The sequence below is a fragment of the Hesperophylax consimilis genome, chromosome 12, assembly GCF_061612785.1.
Source record: "Hesperophylax consimilis isolate HC1 chromosome 12, BYU_Hcon_1.0, whole genome shotgun sequence".
Taxonomy (NCBI): domain Eukaryota; kingdom Metazoa; phylum Arthropoda; class Insecta; order Trichoptera; family Limnephilidae; genus Hesperophylax; species Hesperophylax consimilis.
Window position 1 is genome coordinate 11,972,268 of NC_142847.1, and position 17,237 is coordinate 11,989,504.

Below are 17,237 nucleotides of genomic sequence, written 5' to 3' on the forward strand. Positions count from 1 at the left end.
TTTAAACAATACCAAAATATTTCCGTTTAAAAATACTTAAATTTACATTTTTCACTAAATAAGTTAAGTTTTTGTATTATAGTTTATGCTTTCAATTGGGAATACTGAGTTTAAAATTAATATGTCTTAGAAATTTGTGACGAATTTTTTCGATTGAATCTGAATGTATTTTAAAATGGGGAGACCAGATCGAGGAGTTATATTCGACTTATTCAAACTGAAGATTTATACAAAATTTTCATGGCAATATTCCTGAAGCCTCTGGAGTTTTGAAGAATGAAGCCAAGCATTTTCATTTCCTTATTATTAATTGTGTTTATATGAGACATAAAGATTAATTTAGAGTCGAAAAAGTTGCCCAGGTCATTAATTTCTTCGACAGAGGTAAGGATTTAGTCATTAAGTTTATATGAATAAACAATTGGCTGAATTATTTTGTAAAATATTATTGAATGACACTTATTTATATTAAGATAAAGTTTATTTGAGTACACCAGTTAATTATCAAGTTTAGGTTATTTTGTAGAGAGATACAATCTTCAGCGGTTTTAATTTTTTTAAATATTTTGAAATCGTCTGCGAAAAGTAATGCATTTAAATCATTATCAAATAAATTAACAATATTGTTTATAAACAGTAAAAACAAAATTGGGCCTAAATGAGACCCTTGTGGTACACCACTTGTAGCTATAAATTGGTTGGGAAGGAACAAATTGATTTTTACTAGTAGAACTCTTTAGATAGTTTAATAGTTTAACTAGTATATCTCCAAATCACAATTAGGTGGCATAGCACTGTCTTGCATGAACCCCTTCAATAAAATTATTTTAAAAATGTGGTTTATTGTTTTCTGTAAGTTTACGGCTTTTAAGGGGGCCCCTAATCGTAAGACTTAGTATGCCCAGAGGCCCCTTTACGACTTAACAAAACCCCGAGCAACGCCGGGTACCCGTCAGCTTGTATGTAAATATTTTGAGTTTATTCTGACTACTTCCTTGTGAGAGGGTCGCAGAGGGCCTGGTAGGAGACAAATGTCTTGGCTGCGAAATATACGAGAGTGGATCGGCATTAGAAGTGTGGAGGAGCTATTCCGGGCAGCGCAAGACAAAGAGACATTTTCTAGAGTGATCGCCAACGTCGGGGGGACCTGATACGGCACATAAAGAAGAAGAACTTCCTTGTTCCTTCCCTGCAAGCTCTATAAAAAAATATGCTGCCCCCTTAGCTTGGAAACTGGCGAGGCCCTGTTTAGACTCCTGTGACTGCAGTGATGAAGAATTTTTTTTTTAGCATTATCTCCACACAGGAGGTCCTGAGGAAAATAATTTCCCTTAGGGTCTATGTCATCTCTGGGGATGCTATGTGTGGGGCTTGATCATTGATTGACTCCAAAGATATTAGATCTTTGATTGACTCGATCGACTTGATTGTCTTATCTGACAGATGTTACTTATTTTAATTTAACTTGCATGAAAACGCTCATTGTCAGTGAGTGGTACATCTACGTCGACTACATCGTTTTTAGATGGGATAAAAAAATAACAATTCAACACACCGTTAAAAAGTGATATGAAGTAATGGAAAACGATGAAAAATAATAATATTTAAACCTTACTTAGGCAACCTATTAAATCTAGTTTTTGTTTCATTATTTTTCATGACTTTTTAATTGTGTGTTGAATTGTCATTTTGATGAGTTATCCGGTCACCAAAAAACGATTTAAAATAATATACACGGTATTTTTTCAAATAAATTTTATTCACGTTGCAAAAATATATCCATCAAACAATAATTTAATTCAAATATTTGATTCACTGGGTGAAAGTTGATCGAGGGATTCGGCAGTGGATGCCGAGTGAACAGAGACCGAGGGGGGGCGGCACTCGCAGTCTCTTGGGGGCGGATCCTCGCCCTGGTCCGCCACCCCCTCCCGACCCAGCGTGGCCAGCACGCGGCGTAGACGGGCGTGCTCGGGGCGGTGCTGCAGCAGGGCAGTGGTGAGGGTGGCCAGCGCGCGCTGTACGTGCGCCTGGCGGTCAAGCTCGCTCGCGCCGCCCCCGGACCCGCTGCCTAACGCCCCCCGCCCTGCGCCCGCTGCCCCCCACCGTGCTGCTGTGCGTTGCCAGCTCACCAGCCGCTCCAGGTTCTGAAACAAGGGAGAGTTCATCAGGTTTTGCGGCTTCCTATGATTATCTCTGTCTGACATCGCTAAAACGATGGTTTAGAAGATTCTAAACTATGTTAGTAACAAACAACATATTCGATGAATGCTTCGGTTTTTTATACCATTTTACATATCAAAAACCCATAACTATTTAACTTAACACATTAATCAAATTACTGTTAATCATGAAGTCCCGAAATACAAAGTACAAACGGGAATCTGGTGGATCTACATCACATTTAGAGTCAAACTATTTTGATTTGCGCTTTCGTTTTGTCTAAAGTTTTAGGTCAAATTTGAAAAAAAAACGGTATATCAGCTGATTACTGTTTTTAAAATGCTGCGAAGCGTAAATCTGATTCCATTTTTTTAAAACCCTTTAGCTAGTAATTTGCTGAGAAGAAAGAAAAAAAATCACAATTTCATTTTTTTGGGTTCTCAGCGTGATGTAGATACACCAGTTACCCGTTTACACTGTGTGTTTCTGGTCACTGTTTAGAGATTATAAATTGTACGTATTATAAATTGTATGTATTAGTACTTTAACACATCACTAAATAATGACATTATGTTTAGGTAAAAGATACCACACGTCATGAAAGCCAGTGACGGGGGTGTGAGGCTAACCTTTTGCTTGGTAAGGTGTGCCTCATCCAGTTCAAGTTTGATTTGGCTGATGCGGCTGTCCAGATCTGCTATGGCCATCAACTTTGAGTTCAGCTCATTCTGCAAGAACTCTTCTTCCTTCGAGAGAGTCTCCAGCATGCTTTTGTTCATCTCTATTTCCTGCAAAGGTTATTGAAATTATTTTATGGACCATCTACCTATCAATCAAATGTAAGGAAATACATTGTGTGGATATATCTTTTTACCAAAAGCTCTCCTCTCACCTGGCATGGAACTACATATTTATTTTTGTCACTTTCAGATCATTTATTGTTGTATAATATACATGGTGTATCAGAATGTACGGGAAAAATATGAAGGTAGTGATTTCTGAGTTTATTTGAAGTAAAAAATATGGACATCATTTTGCGATCTGGTGATAGGTATTACATAAAAAAATCCATCACATGTCCCCAGTGAGTACATACTAGCGCATCACGTGATACAAAATCTATCTTGTTTCAGCAGCACTGTATAGTAGAGACATGGCGCGTATCATGTGATCCGTTTACAATCTACTTTTTCATTGGCCAAATAAGATGCAACTTATAGTTTGATGACTTTTTTCTTAACTCATCTCTATGAAACCTATTTCTAGACGTCTTCGAGGAGCATATTGGCACAATATTGAGGAATAAACTGTATAGGAATAAAAAAAGATTGACAGCTATTATGACCGCCAGGGCACTAGTGCCAATGGAAGATTTGAGCATTCCAAATTACCTACCTGTCATTTCATAATGATGAAACACAGTCTCGTATTGGAAATTCAAGATCCGATTTGCAAGACTTTTGGATCACGAAATAAGCTTGTGTCGCATTTCTCGTTTTCTTCTTTACTCTATGGATTTACCGGATTTGGTGTTTCCACCTGAATGGCATAAATCAACTGCTGTATGGTAGTATAATGTAAGTCTCTACAAGACGCAGGATCACCTTTCCCAGTAGTTCACTTTCCAACTAAATCCTCCACACAGTGTACCCGAAGATGACAATATATGATCCTCGGATTTTCTTCACCAACTCCTGTATGGAGTTATTCTTCACATTCATATTATAAGCCCGCTGTTCCACGGTCCGGTAAGTATTCGGCATAACCAAGTAACCAAGAGCTCTAAGATCCTGCGCATAAAAGTAAAGTTCTCTACGGTTTGCAGCGCAGCTATTACTTTTACTGCGCATGTTTTTGGTTTATGTCGATTCCTTACTGTTTCCTTCCCCTACCGACCCAATAAGATTTCAGAGTTAGATATTTGAAAGGGGACGAACCATGGAGGAAAGAAGCGAGTTCCATTTTTTAAAGAATAAGTGGATCCTCAAAACTGAATTTTTGTCACTTTCTTTCTTTCATATTTTATTTTAAAGCTAAATTCTTTTTATTTGATTATTATTTTGTCTGAGTTGATTTATCAACACCATAATACGGGCAGTGCCCAGTTTGGTGACCGAGAAAACATAAAATGATTGTAAAGGTAAAATAAATTATTATTATTATGTAATGAGCAGGGAGCATTCTGCTGATGCGCTTATATCTGATTTCACAACAAGTTTGACAGTAATTGAGTTGTTTTAAGTTTGAACTAATTCCTTTCTTCTCTCCAAATGTGAATCCAATAGAGCTTTGAATTGATTTATATTTGTTGCATCGATGACATGTTGTGGGAGTTTGTTCCAAGCATCCACTACTCTATTTGCAAGGAAGTGTTTTCTAGGATTAGATGCAAAAGGGGTTTTGGTAATTTTTTTGAGTGTCCACGGAGATTTATATTTTTATTATTAGTGAAGATTTCTTGGATGCTAGGGCAACTGTAATGTCCAGATAAAATTTTGAAAGTCTCGATCAAGTCACTCCTTTCTCTTCTTTCTTGTAAGGTTGGTAATCTTAGTTCCTTGAGTCTATCTTCGTATCGTAGATCTTTCAGAGCTCTTGGTATTTTAGTGAAACGTCTCTGTACTCTCTCTAACAGATTTATATCCTTTGCGAAGTAAGGACTCCATATTTGGAAAGCATACTCCAGGAGAGGTCGCACATATGTTTTATATATTTTTAACATCATGTCCGGTGTTAGGTCAAGGAAGGTTTTCCTGATTAGATATGTTAGTGAATTTGTTCTTTTCACAATTCCAGCGATGTGTGGTTCCCATTTCAAGTCCTGTGATATGGCAACTCCTAAGTCTTGTTGTAATGTCACTGCTTTTAGAGGTGTTCCATTAAGTTTGTAGGCAAGTGTAGGGTTAGTTTTTCCAACATGTAGGACAGTGCATTTTTCGACATTGAGTTTTAGAAGCCAATCATTTGTCCACTGATATATTTCGTTTAAATCGTTTTGCAGTTGGTTGTGATGAGTGTGTGGGTTGGCAAAGAATTTTGTATCATCTGCAAAGCAGCTGGAGTCTGATTTTATTATAGTATGGAGGTCCGTGATGTACAAAATAAACAGAACTGGACCCGCTCGGATGACAGAGGTTGCCAATTCGAACTTGTAATTTTCTCTCAGTGAGGAAGGATTTGATCCATTTGAGAAGTCGTCCTCTTACGCCTAGGAATTTAAGTTTAGCCAACAGTCTATTGGTTGGAATAGTATCGAAGGCTTTCTCGAAGTCGAGATAAATTACGTCAGTGGGAATCCGTTTGTCCCACTCGTTTGTTAATTATTGATGAATAAATGGGACAACGGCTGTTGGCGGGATGATGGGTTGGTGGGATGGTGGCCGGCTCACCTGCAGCTTGGCACGTATGTTGGCCTTGCGGTCACGCAGGGCGTGCGGAAGCGCGAGACGGCGGCGTCGTGGGTCTGCCAGCGCGCGCCCCGCGGCTGCCGCACGGCGCGAAACACCCTGCGCCATCTCCTCGGAGAGTCGTGTGGCTAGCCGTGACAGCTGCGCCTGTCGTACCTGCAACAAAACAAACGACGCTAACAAACTAGTAGTGACCTTTCGCATGGTGATGCTAATTCTGATTTTTTACTGTAACAGACCTGCATTCGATGAATTTCTAATTTCATCTTCTCTGTTTCGCTTCCGGAGCCCTTTTCATCGATGATCTTTTGCTTTGTTTCCATGGCTAGAATCACCTGCAAAAAAATGTTTTATTATTAGGAAACTGTCATACGTTCCATAGACTGGAAATGAATCTGATAGTGAAGCTCTGCTTTAACTCAACGGTTTTGTATTTCGTCTGCCAGTAAACTTGTTTGTACATTCTGTTTCCATTTCGATGGTGGCCGATTTAATGGTTCAGTAAAATTATTTTTTTTAAATGTGAAATCGTTGTTTTTATTTGAACTGTCTTATTCGTATTTTTTTCAATATTATGGCACCTACCTGCCTGAAGAAAGTTTAAAAAAAGAATTGTCATTGAAAAAGTGACGTTTCTTAATAAACATTACGGTTTATAATTAAGAAGGTAGGAGTTTATGTTCCTACTTACAAATATTATTATTTCAGAGAAAATTTTGGTTTTATTTAGAGACATACTTTTATGGATACAATGTCTACTATTCACAGAACTATGTACTAGTTTACAATGGGTACCATTTTCTGCCACGACAAGGCCTCCTTGCGAATGTGGTGCAGGTCCATCGCCAGTTGCTCCTTGTCCTCCTCCAGTTCTGTAATGCTGTCTTCTATCCCGGTGGTTTCTTCTTCAGCATCCTGTAATTATATTCAGTTTAACTTGGTTATAACGAGTATACTTCAGGATAAACCTAGTGTAATTAGATAAAGTATCAGTGACCTTGAGCTGCGCCATATAGTCCAGCGTGAGGTGGCTATAGGCCGCCTGTAACTGCTCGTTGTGCCGCTGGTCATTACTCCGCTGTTGGTAGAGCTGGTCCACACGAGCTTGTAGCACGTCTACCGAGCGCTGGATATCTGCCTCCTCGCGCGACAGTCGGCTGATCTCGTTCTCCAGCTTCATGTTCTTACCCTCTAGCACCTGGATCTCTGAAAAGGAAAATTAAAATGTTGGTCAAACGAGTGGGTTTCAAGCAGTAATAGGGACTAATGGTGAAGTCAGGGCAGTGATATGGACTGGTGGGGTTGGACAGAGTGACATTGGGGCATTGAGAGGGACTAATGGTGAGTGAGAAGGACTGATGGGATTGGACAGAATTTGGTCGGGGCAGTGAGTGGCATTGATGGGATTGGACAGAGTGGTGGAGAGAAAGGATATCTTACGCTTCCTGGTGAGGCTGATGTCCTGTGCCTGTTTCTGTCGCTGCTCGGAGAGGAGCACGACGCGGGCTTGCGCGCGCAGCCACTCTTGCTGCAGCTCCCGCACCTGCTGGCTCGTATCGGCTACGTTCTTCTCCAGTTCCTCCACCTTGCGCTGAGCGGCTGTCTTCTCCACACCCTACACATATAATACAAACACATGTACCATTTTACTTGGAAAATTACATTTTCCTGGCTAAAGAAGGACAAAATCGGAATAATTGCTTATTTATTATTATACGTATTTAAAAAAATTTCATCTGCATTGTGGTTCATGACTTTCATATGATTCACAATAATAATAATGGATGTTTATTTCAGCTGAACAGAGTGGTGAGTTCAATACTCTGTATAATATCATACATCTAAATAAATTATATGAAAAAAAAAAAAAAAAAATCCATCAATCATTTGTGTTGCAAAAGACCTTGAAACCAATTAAGGTTTCTTTAAAATATCAAATATACTAATTTCGGTTGTGACTGTGTGTGATGTAACTCTGATACAATCAAATCAGATTTATTTTGAATTTATGTGTCATTTTAAAAATTGGAACTGATGTGTCAAGAATTCAGACATAATTATTTATGTCTTCTACAGCTGATCTTTAAAAAGTATTCGCGAAAAATATTGTTATTTTTTATTTTTTTTTTTTACATTAACCTTACACGGGAGGCCCTGAGGAAAATAATTTTCTTCAAAGCCCATGTTATCTTTGGGGATGCTGCGTGGAGGGATAGACCCTCTTTTAAGAAAAGGAAGAACAGAAAGTTCTGATAAGAAAAAAGGTATGAGGGGTGGGTAGGAATCTAGGGATTAGTGTGTCCAGGAATGACGGATGTTTTAATATATCCCTCCCGCTGCGGCACAAGGCGATGGGTTGAAAGACCAGTTGGAGATATCAAAGGGTTTTTCATGCCACGCCACGTCTGGCACCACGCCACGTCTGCACCCACCTATCGATGAACCTGGGCACCCCTTGGGTAATACTAAAAGTTAAAAGCACCATTGAGGAGATATTGTTGAATAAATGGCGAGTATATAAATATATTAATGTGTTTGTCAGTATCACCTGCAGTTTCTCGAGCAGCGCATTGAACTTATTGGTGGCGCTTTCCAGGGCGTCTTGCTTGTGAATCACTTGCTGCAGCGTGTGGTCCATTGCGCTCTGCACGCCTCGCACAGCCGCCTCCTGCTGGTCCGCCTCTTCTCGCGCCTCGCTCACCAACCCCACTTGCCGCAAGTTCTTCTCCCGCTGCTGCTCAGACTGCAGTGCCAGGCGCGCCTGCTGGTTCTCACCGCTCAGCAGAGTAATCTCCTGTAGAGTGCGTATTCATTACTACCCATTATATTCTATTTCAAATAAATATCATTCATATATTCAAGTGTCATTTAATAACTTTTGAAACGTACTGTGCTATTTTTTTCTATCAATGGAATTTCGTATAATTACTTTTAGGCTTGGAAAATATATGGAGATTATCTTCAACTGCTTAATTAATAGCTTAAAAAATTTAAGTATTCAAGGGAAATATGTTATAAATAATCGGGGTGGAAGTCAAAGGTGGAATAAATTAGATGATGAAGATAATCACCGGGAACATAATTATGGACAATACATAGTAATTTTAAAAGAAAGGTGCCTTTTCGGTGCACAACAAAAGATTTAAAGTATGTTTCGTTACTCACCAGCTTCCTGGCGGTTTCCTTGAGCTTCCTGATGGCCGCTGCGGTGGCTTGTGTGGCTTTGTCACAGACCATGCGCGTCTGCAGCTGTTCGAGCGTCTCCCACTCCAGCTTCATCTTTGCTTCCGTCAGCCGCTCCATCTCGCGCACTATCACCTTCAGCGTGTTGGTCAGACCCACGTTCTCCTACAAAACATACAGCAGGCTACAAATCAGTCTTAAACAGTAAATGAACTTTGTTAGAAATGTGGGGGAACAAATCTAATTTAACTGATTATTGATATTGTATTGTATATAATATTGGTTTTGTGTATACAGGCTTTGTAAGATTACAAAAAATATAAAGCTTTAATGTATCTATTTAAAATTATACATGGAGGATAGTAATTTTACAGATTTTGACTACCCCTGTTGGAAACGGGACGGTTAACAAAGCGGAAGCAACTACGCAAGCGATCAATTTACGCGGAATTTTTTCAGCTTTTATTTTTCTATTTATAAACGTTTGTTAAAAATAACGACTGTTAAAAATAATGTTTGTCGTTAGATGTTTTATACAAAGATTTTACATAATGGACCATCGGTAAATTGAAATAAAAGTATTACCAATTTAGCTTGGTGTAATTCTTTGTCAGTTATCTCCAGAGCTCTGTTAGTCTCAGCCATGGCTGTCTCTAAGTGGTCTCTCTTTTTCTCCTCCATTTTTACTGAAAATAACAATTAAGATATTTAGTAATCTCTTTTGTATACCTCCCAATGACGACCAGTTTTCAAGGCGTGAGATGCCAACAGTTCCCAGAGGACTTATGCCCGAGGATACAAGGTCGAGCACGAGCATTCATGCGTTTTGACTGCTAGATAGTGGTGCAATTTCGGGAGATATTCTTCACAGACAGCAAACAACCGTAGAGTCTTTTTTGGAGATATATATTCCAGCCTCACACAGTCTCATAAAAGTTATGCTATCTCATTTTGTATTTTGGTGAGAAATATGACTTAATTGAGTGTTTGAAAGAGAGAAAACCGCTTTCAGTTTTAATAATAATCTGATAGTATTATTATCTTAATGACATATATAGTTGCAGTATGTAATAACAATAACAGACTATGTATAGTATAATGTTGCCCTAACTTGACCTCTGGCAGCTCGCCAGGTCGTAGGCCGTCCTCTCCCTCTGCACCGTCATGTCCTCGTGGCACTGCATGGCCTCGTCTATCTCCTTCTTGATTCCCTCCATGTTGGAGTTCAACACGCCGTAGTCGGACTGCAGGTCTCTGGAACAGTTTCAAAATTATGCTGTATCCATTATCTCATATCGCTGTATCCAGTGGGACAAAGACATCTCTATTCTCATCCAGGTTCTGTCTAATGGCAGTGAAAATATTTTAATTTTATTTATTTATTTCTATACTATAGTACTTACAGTTTAAAGATGTTTATTTATAATAAGTGCCAGTACCTAATACAAAAATGTTTCTAATATATAAAACATGGTAGTAGAGTGTAAAATAATCAGTAACTGTAAAGGGTTAAGTACTAATGTTTTTTGAACACCTCACTAGGAGAACCTGCATTGAGGTGAATAATAAACTATTATTCTACCGTCAAGTAAAAACACAGCATCGTCCTTTAGACTGTCAAGGAAGATACTGTGCTTCTACCCAGTAGCAGTTAAAGTACATCGTAATAGTGTATAGACATTAACGCTAGTGAAAAGAAAAGATAAGAATTCTATTTGAAGTGAACTTAATGAAGCAGTTAAGATAAAAGAGAACAAAATTCAAAATACAAAAAAGTAGTGGATAATTGAGAAGAAACAAAAGGACGGATTGTTTAATAGTATTTGAATAATTAATCAATTTTAAAGTTTTGCGAAAATTCTATTCAAGTTCTGTTATTATTTCAAGTATGTGAAACAACTGGCTAATAATGATATAATAACAGAATTTGAATATAAAGCTTTACAGAAGTTGAAAATTAACTTTGAAATTTGATGAATTGTTCAAATTTTGTGAAAAAAATGGCTCTAAGCATTTGAAAATATTACCAAATTATTTAATTTAGCCCTATGACCCAAAAAGAGTGTGTGCTGAAGTAGACATTTTCGTCGATAATTTATAATGATTATACTCATCTAAAATAGTTAATAATTTAAACACTGATTAAATTGTGTTATGTTTGGTGTGGGGTCTTGGAAAAATTGGGTACAATTCTCCCATTTCATACCTATATAACAATATATACGTGAAATGAATATGCTTAAATAGCCAGAAGAAGGATTTTCACTGACTAAGAATTTCTATATAAAATTCTAAGTGATGCATTTTATAGTCCAGAATTGCTTGCGATGATAAACTTTCAGATTCCACTACTTAATACTAAAAGTCGGGATTTATTTCAGTGCAGAAATTCTGGTACTAACTATCATATGTATTTTCACTGCCCAGAATACTTACGGAGGGAAATAATTATATAGTCTTTGATTTATTACTTGACAAATACAAAAAATTGTTACTGAGACAGTATAGTTATGTATAGTAAATATGTACTGTATTAATATATAATTTTTACTATTCATGTAAACACTCCTAAAAAGGGCGTGAATAAAATAATAAATTAATTTTTTATTTTTAAAGTAGATCTAAGGGTGCTTATAAACAGGACAAAATTTCCTCAAGACGAGCCGCGAATTACGCGGTTTGCAGAAATTTGGTCCTGTTTATAAGTAGCATAATATATTGATACTCATTTTTGTTCAAATTATAGACCTTGTCTACACCAGTCATAACCAACAAAGCACAGGGGAGAAGAAATGAGGAGACTCACGCATACTCCTGGCTGAGGTCCGTATAGAGCTGGTCGCGGTGCTGCACGAGCGTGATGACGGACCCCCAGGCCTGCAGCAGGCGGGAGTGCTCAGCCCGGAGCGCCTCGAGCGCCGCCCCCTGGTCCGCTAGCTTCTCGCTTAGTAGCTCGCGCTCCTCCCGCTTGATCTGGTCCTGCTCTGCCAACAGGGACAGCTTGCCCTCCAAACCCCACACCTCCGTCATCAACTTGTACATCATCAGGTCCTGCAACGATATTATCACACCTGAGATACCTCTTGAATGATTTGAGTCCTTTATCAGTCTTGATTGTTACATTACAACTTACGTAACATTTTTAATTTATAATTTAATAACTATCTATGCCTTCATTAATTAAATTATTTTTTGAAAATAAACTTTTTGCAATCTTAGCTTTAAAACATTAGAACAAATTATTTGTTTGCGCCTATACATATGCAATACGAATATATACTTTTATCCCCATAAAAACTCAGTGCTTTCAAGAAAGGCATATAAATACAATATTGGATTGAATCACTGATAAAACCCTTTAAATATATTTTCTAGGAACCTTGGCCAAAGTCTTTTGGTTCGCTCTACTGCCGCCAGAGGTGCGCTCTGTCGGCGAACAGGAAAACTACTCCAGCTGCCGAGCTGGCCGGTGAATCAATACTGTGGCGTCAATATTTAAATATGCAGCTAACAATACTTTATTGCTTGCCGGATATGACAAGTAGTTCCAATTTAGAATTTAAACTTCAATGAACTTGAATAATGTTATGCATTACGCAGGAATATTTCACATTACTAACCAACTTACTCAAGTCTCCAACAGTCAAAATTAGTATGTATAATTACTACATGGGTATGTACTGGATGTTTTGTACCCGTCTCTCCAGAAAACTCTGTGTTGCGAGCAGGCGTAGTTTACAACACAATATAACAATAAAAAATAAAAAGACAGTCAACATTGTACCATTGATATGTACAAACTCATGAGGAGGTTTAAAAAAATCATTACTGTTTGATCTGTCTTGGCTGGTGATACAAGACTTGGTGTTTTTATGTTTTGTCTAATGGGCAGTGGAAGTGCAATGTTTAGCTTAGTGGCTTATAAAATTTCTTTGGCCAAATGTTGTTTTAACGAAAGCAATAATTAAGGAATCATTTGAATATCGCAAGCAGTTTAGACATTATCAAGTAGAGTTCTGGTTTTGAAGAGTTATGCTAGCATATTTTTGGCGTAATGTTGCCTAATATCCAATATACAGATTCTCCTAAAGATGTCATCGAAACTGCTAGTGATCGGTAGTTTTAGAATAATCTTTATAATTGGTTTCTGATATTTAAAGATGGGACAATGGGCTTATGTTTCTGCCACTGAGACCTCAATTTATGTTACATGTATCGTTTGGGATAAAGAGGCTATAAAGCGTCTCTCAACTTTTTATGTACACAATCCTGTCCTTGTGCTATCAGTGTTTGCATATAGTGTGGCGTGTGTTTGCTGTCACGTCTGATGTCACGTCTGATGAGCGTCTGATGAGCGTCTGATGAGCGTCTGATGAGCATGGACTCTTGTCAATCACCAGGGCTATTATGGGGCTAAGGCAAGAAGACATAATGTGTAAAAGCATTGAAGAACCTTGATCATGTTGTCACGTCTGAAGGTGTTTTGAGAGTCCGCCAGCGGTGAGCAGGTTGCGCCGGGTAGAGATTCGTCGGATGGAGTGCGCGAGGCCATCCTCAATTAAACAGCATCCATTGAACGTTTAACGGAACAATGATGATTCATCTTTGTGTCACCTCGACAGCATGCTTGGTAATCCAGTGTAGTCTCCAAGGAATTACGCTTCACAAATAAAACCATTTTTTAATCCAAATAACCGATTGTATATTTTCATCTCTTCAAGCCACAACACTCGAACAAGCACAGGCCGATCTTACACAGGAGTCGAAACGTTGGTTATGTGTTTTGTAAATTTAAACGGAAAGTCTCCAAAGGATAAGTTCAAGGTATCCGCGCGATCTTTTTCTCAAAATTTCAATCTCCATTTTTTCTCGCCTAACGCCACGCGCACCGCGGAATCGTCCTCCCGCGTATTGTTCCCCAATCTACCTACCCGCGTAATTTTTTGCTCGCCCGTCAAACCGATCGCAGGGCAGCCACCCGAAAAACCGTCAACAAAACAATCATCAGGCACTACCGTGGCAATCCAAACTTGCACAATTCTTTGACGTTACATTGCAGCTAGTGCAGGAGTGTGTCTGAGAGGTAATATGAACCCACCAGCTGCTTCTGCTGCAGGGCCAGCTGTTGCTTATCCACTTGCATCTTGTCAGCCGTGCGCTGGTTGACTGCCAGCTCGCAGTCCGTCTCGTTCTGCCACGATTCGTATTGCTTGCTCAGCAGGTTCAGAGCGTCCAGCTCTCCCAGCAGCTCCATGTCTAGGGAACAAATCAAATACAAATCAAGGGAACACTTTCAATACGATGAACACTAACAATCTATTCAAATCACTGTGGAAACTGAAATCTCATACTCATATATACTCAATACTCCACATGAAACGGACACACAAGCCACTATGTAGCAATTGCTCAATAATAGCATGCTTTCGTACTAATAATGAGCATGTCTGTCCGTACCATCAAGGCTTAAGGGGAAGTATTGTGTTAATTAAGTTTGAACCTTCGGCCTTCTTGGCGGCGAGCTTCTCACTGCGCTTTTTGCAGATATCCCTGTTCTTCTTGACGGAGTTTTCCCTCTCTTCCCGAAGGCTCACCACACTTTCCAGCGTCTCCTCGTATTGCTGAATGGTATTCTGGAACATGAATTATTTGTTACAGTAGAGAACTGCTTATCTTTAACATACATTATCCAGAAAATAAGAATACGCAAGATGTTATTTTTAGAGTTACTGACCCTTTGCACTTGAACTTCCTGCTCTAGGGAGTACATCTCCTGGGACATTTGCGTTGCGTAGTCTCGCTTGTTCTGCTTCAAGTTGGCTTTCTAAAATACATTATTTCACACAGTTAAGTATAAACAACAAGCAGCAGATTCTAGGAGCCAATCAAATGGTGTTCCAAAACGAAAGGCATGTTATCCAATCTATTTTCCTCATAGACATTCATATTAATAGACAAGCCAATTAGGAAAACGGGAACAACCAACTTGCGCAGAGTGCGTGAGGCGAAGTGAACGTCCCACTTTCGGTGTCAACAAATGAATCTGACAGTATACAGGCAACTTGCATTATAATATCAACATTCGGTCCTCGAAAATAAAATCTGCTTATAAATTAACAGTGATTTTTACAATAGCGCGCAAACTGCTGGTTCGCAAAAAACTTGACCACAATCAATCAAATCACAAATCTGGTAAATATAAGTTTGTACTTGTTTTTAAAATTTAACATTTTATTGCATTGTTTAGCTAGACACTTTTACAAATGTGTTATAATTTACCGACCTCACTCAGTTTTAGCGTCACTAAGCCAGGCAATTCGTTTAAGAATGAATATTCAGATCCTCCGCAGAAAAATCCCACAATGGACACCGCTGCAATCCTTTGCAGAACTTTACTTCTCTGCGCATAGTCTGGTTATTTCAATGCGTACTCTTTGGTGGTCAATATACGGCCGATATCAAACTCAAACCTTCCTGATACCAAAAATATTGTCACATTGTTTAACTCCAGCTCGTCGAAATGATACCCAGATTTCATGTTAGCGTAAGTCTATTAAATTGGAAATCTATGATTTTCATCTAAAGACGATACCTATAATCTTCTTATGATATCACTAAGCACTGTATGTAAACTGAAAAACCTTTGTACTAATATAAAATAAGAGATTTGAAACATTTGTTTTGCTTGAACTGCAAAATTATAAATTATTTATTTATTTATAATATTGGATGTCCACAAGGGTGTTTTAAATATATTACTAATAATATAGTGCAACAATAATCATAGAGTTAATTTAGCTAATACAAATATTATGTAGAACCCACAAGTGATACAAAATAATGGTATGTTTATATTAGTAATTATATGCTATAATGCTATTATTATCATAGCCTTCTTGTAACTATATTCCGTATGGTTGAACACATCTACCATTTCTGTGAGTATTACCAACTGCCTGCAATCTAGGCACAAGCGAGTATTTAAATGACTCAGTCGTGATATTATTAATACAATTAAATAGATTTTTGTATAGAGTAGTTCTACTTCGTAAATGGAAGGCAATTATGCTAAGTAAACTAGGGCTGTATATAATACCAATAATGCAAAAGCATTGAATTCATTGTAGTAAGAAATGTGATTTTTTACCAACTCCAGGAGCTCAGTGTGGACCCTTGCATTTTCCTTCATCAAGTAGTCCTTGAGGGCCTCCTGGAAGCGCTGCATGAGGGGGTGTCCTGGCTGCAGCACGGTGGGCGGCTCTGGAGCCGAGGGCGCTGCCAACCATCTGCACATCACACAGTTCTTCATTAATCATTTTCATGTACATTTGTATAATTTATAATGGTACACCTCACAAGAGCGACCCGTCTGCATAGAGTAAAGATAGGGGAACTATGTCGCCATCCAGTTAGGCAGCGTTGTGGAGCGGGTTGAGGTAGGGAGTATAGGAAGAGATTTATTAATGTGTGTTCTAAAGAGGCCCGGATTATATAAAAGAAAAACAAATTCCGCTAGATCCTTTCGCGTGCGAGCCGACATACAAAAAACTAGTCGAAGAAACGACCCGTTCTCGTGAAGCCAACATCAGTTAGTCCTCAAAGCATCCACCAAGCATTTTTAGAACAAGGTTAACAATGTCAGAACAACTCGCCATTTTGAAAAATCACCATGTCGCCAATCGCTAACAAAACTTAATTTTTAATTTTCTTTCTTTTTAAAAAAAAAAAAAAAAAAATTATCAGAGAAAAACTTTGCTGACGTATTATTGCCAACACTACTAAATGCATGCTTCATTATCTATAGAGCCATTGGCATTTAAAATTTGAAACCCAGATGTCACCTGTATGTCCGTTTTTCGTTTTTAGGCCGACAGACTTCAGACCTGGTTTGAGTTAGAGACAAGGTTAACAACAGAATCTCAATCAGACGACCGCCCCCCTTTGTTAAGTTTGAAGGTTAGGAAATATGCATTAATTATTAAAATAACCCAAACTAAACCCTGAAAAGATATTTTGTGTTTACATAAACCCCCGACTTAAATAGTTGTCTCCATTAGATATTTAAGTTAAAATTAAGTGTTGTTTTTTTAAAGAGCCTTTGCATGCAGCGGAATTCGACACCTTTACCCATTCGACGAGTTGTTTTGAGCTGCCACCAGCAGGGGTGTAGGGTGGAGATTGCCCTGATGAAAGCCAACCCTCCAATAGGAGAGGGCGTCAGACGAAGAAGAATGTGGAGCTTCTTTGAGAATGTTGGGTTTCGTAAAGGAATCTAAAGATACTCGGGATTCCTACAAGATAAGACCTTACCTTGTAGTGGAAGTATTAATGATGGCAGCGTCTCCCTCTCCAGCTGTGGTACGCTGCAAGATCTCCTCCAGGAGGCTGGACACGTAGCGCCCCTCACTCCTCCTCGGGCCCACCGTGTCCTCTGGGCCCACCTGGTCCCCCCCATCCTCGGACTCCAGGTCTGACATACTTCAG

At 38.7% G+C, this 17,237-nt stretch overlaps 1 protein-coding gene across 1 annotated transcript; it reads right to left on the minus strand.

The window, feature by feature from the left end:
• Positions 1-1,799: 1,799 nt before the first annotated feature.
• l(2)41Ab (lethal (2) 41Ab) lies at positions 1,800-17,230 on the minus strand. Its single transcript, XM_089637937.1, has 17 exons — positions 17,064-17,230; positions 15,901-16,039; positions 14,488-14,577; positions 14,254-14,386; positions 13,852-14,009; positions 11,560-11,804; positions 9,865-10,007; positions 9,339-9,439; positions 8,736-8,918; positions 8,119-8,364; positions 7,011-7,185; positions 6,568-6,776; positions 6,366-6,485; positions 5,810-5,905; positions 5,553-5,726; positions 2,793-2,951; positions 1,800-2,147 (listed from the first exon to the last, which is right to left on the minus strand). Exons 1-17 carry the CDS (start codon positions 17,228-17,230, stop codon positions 1,800-1,802), a joined length of 2,886 nt encoding a protein of 961 aa, XP_089494063.1.
• Between the last annotated feature and the right edge of the window lie 7 nt (positions 17,231-17,237).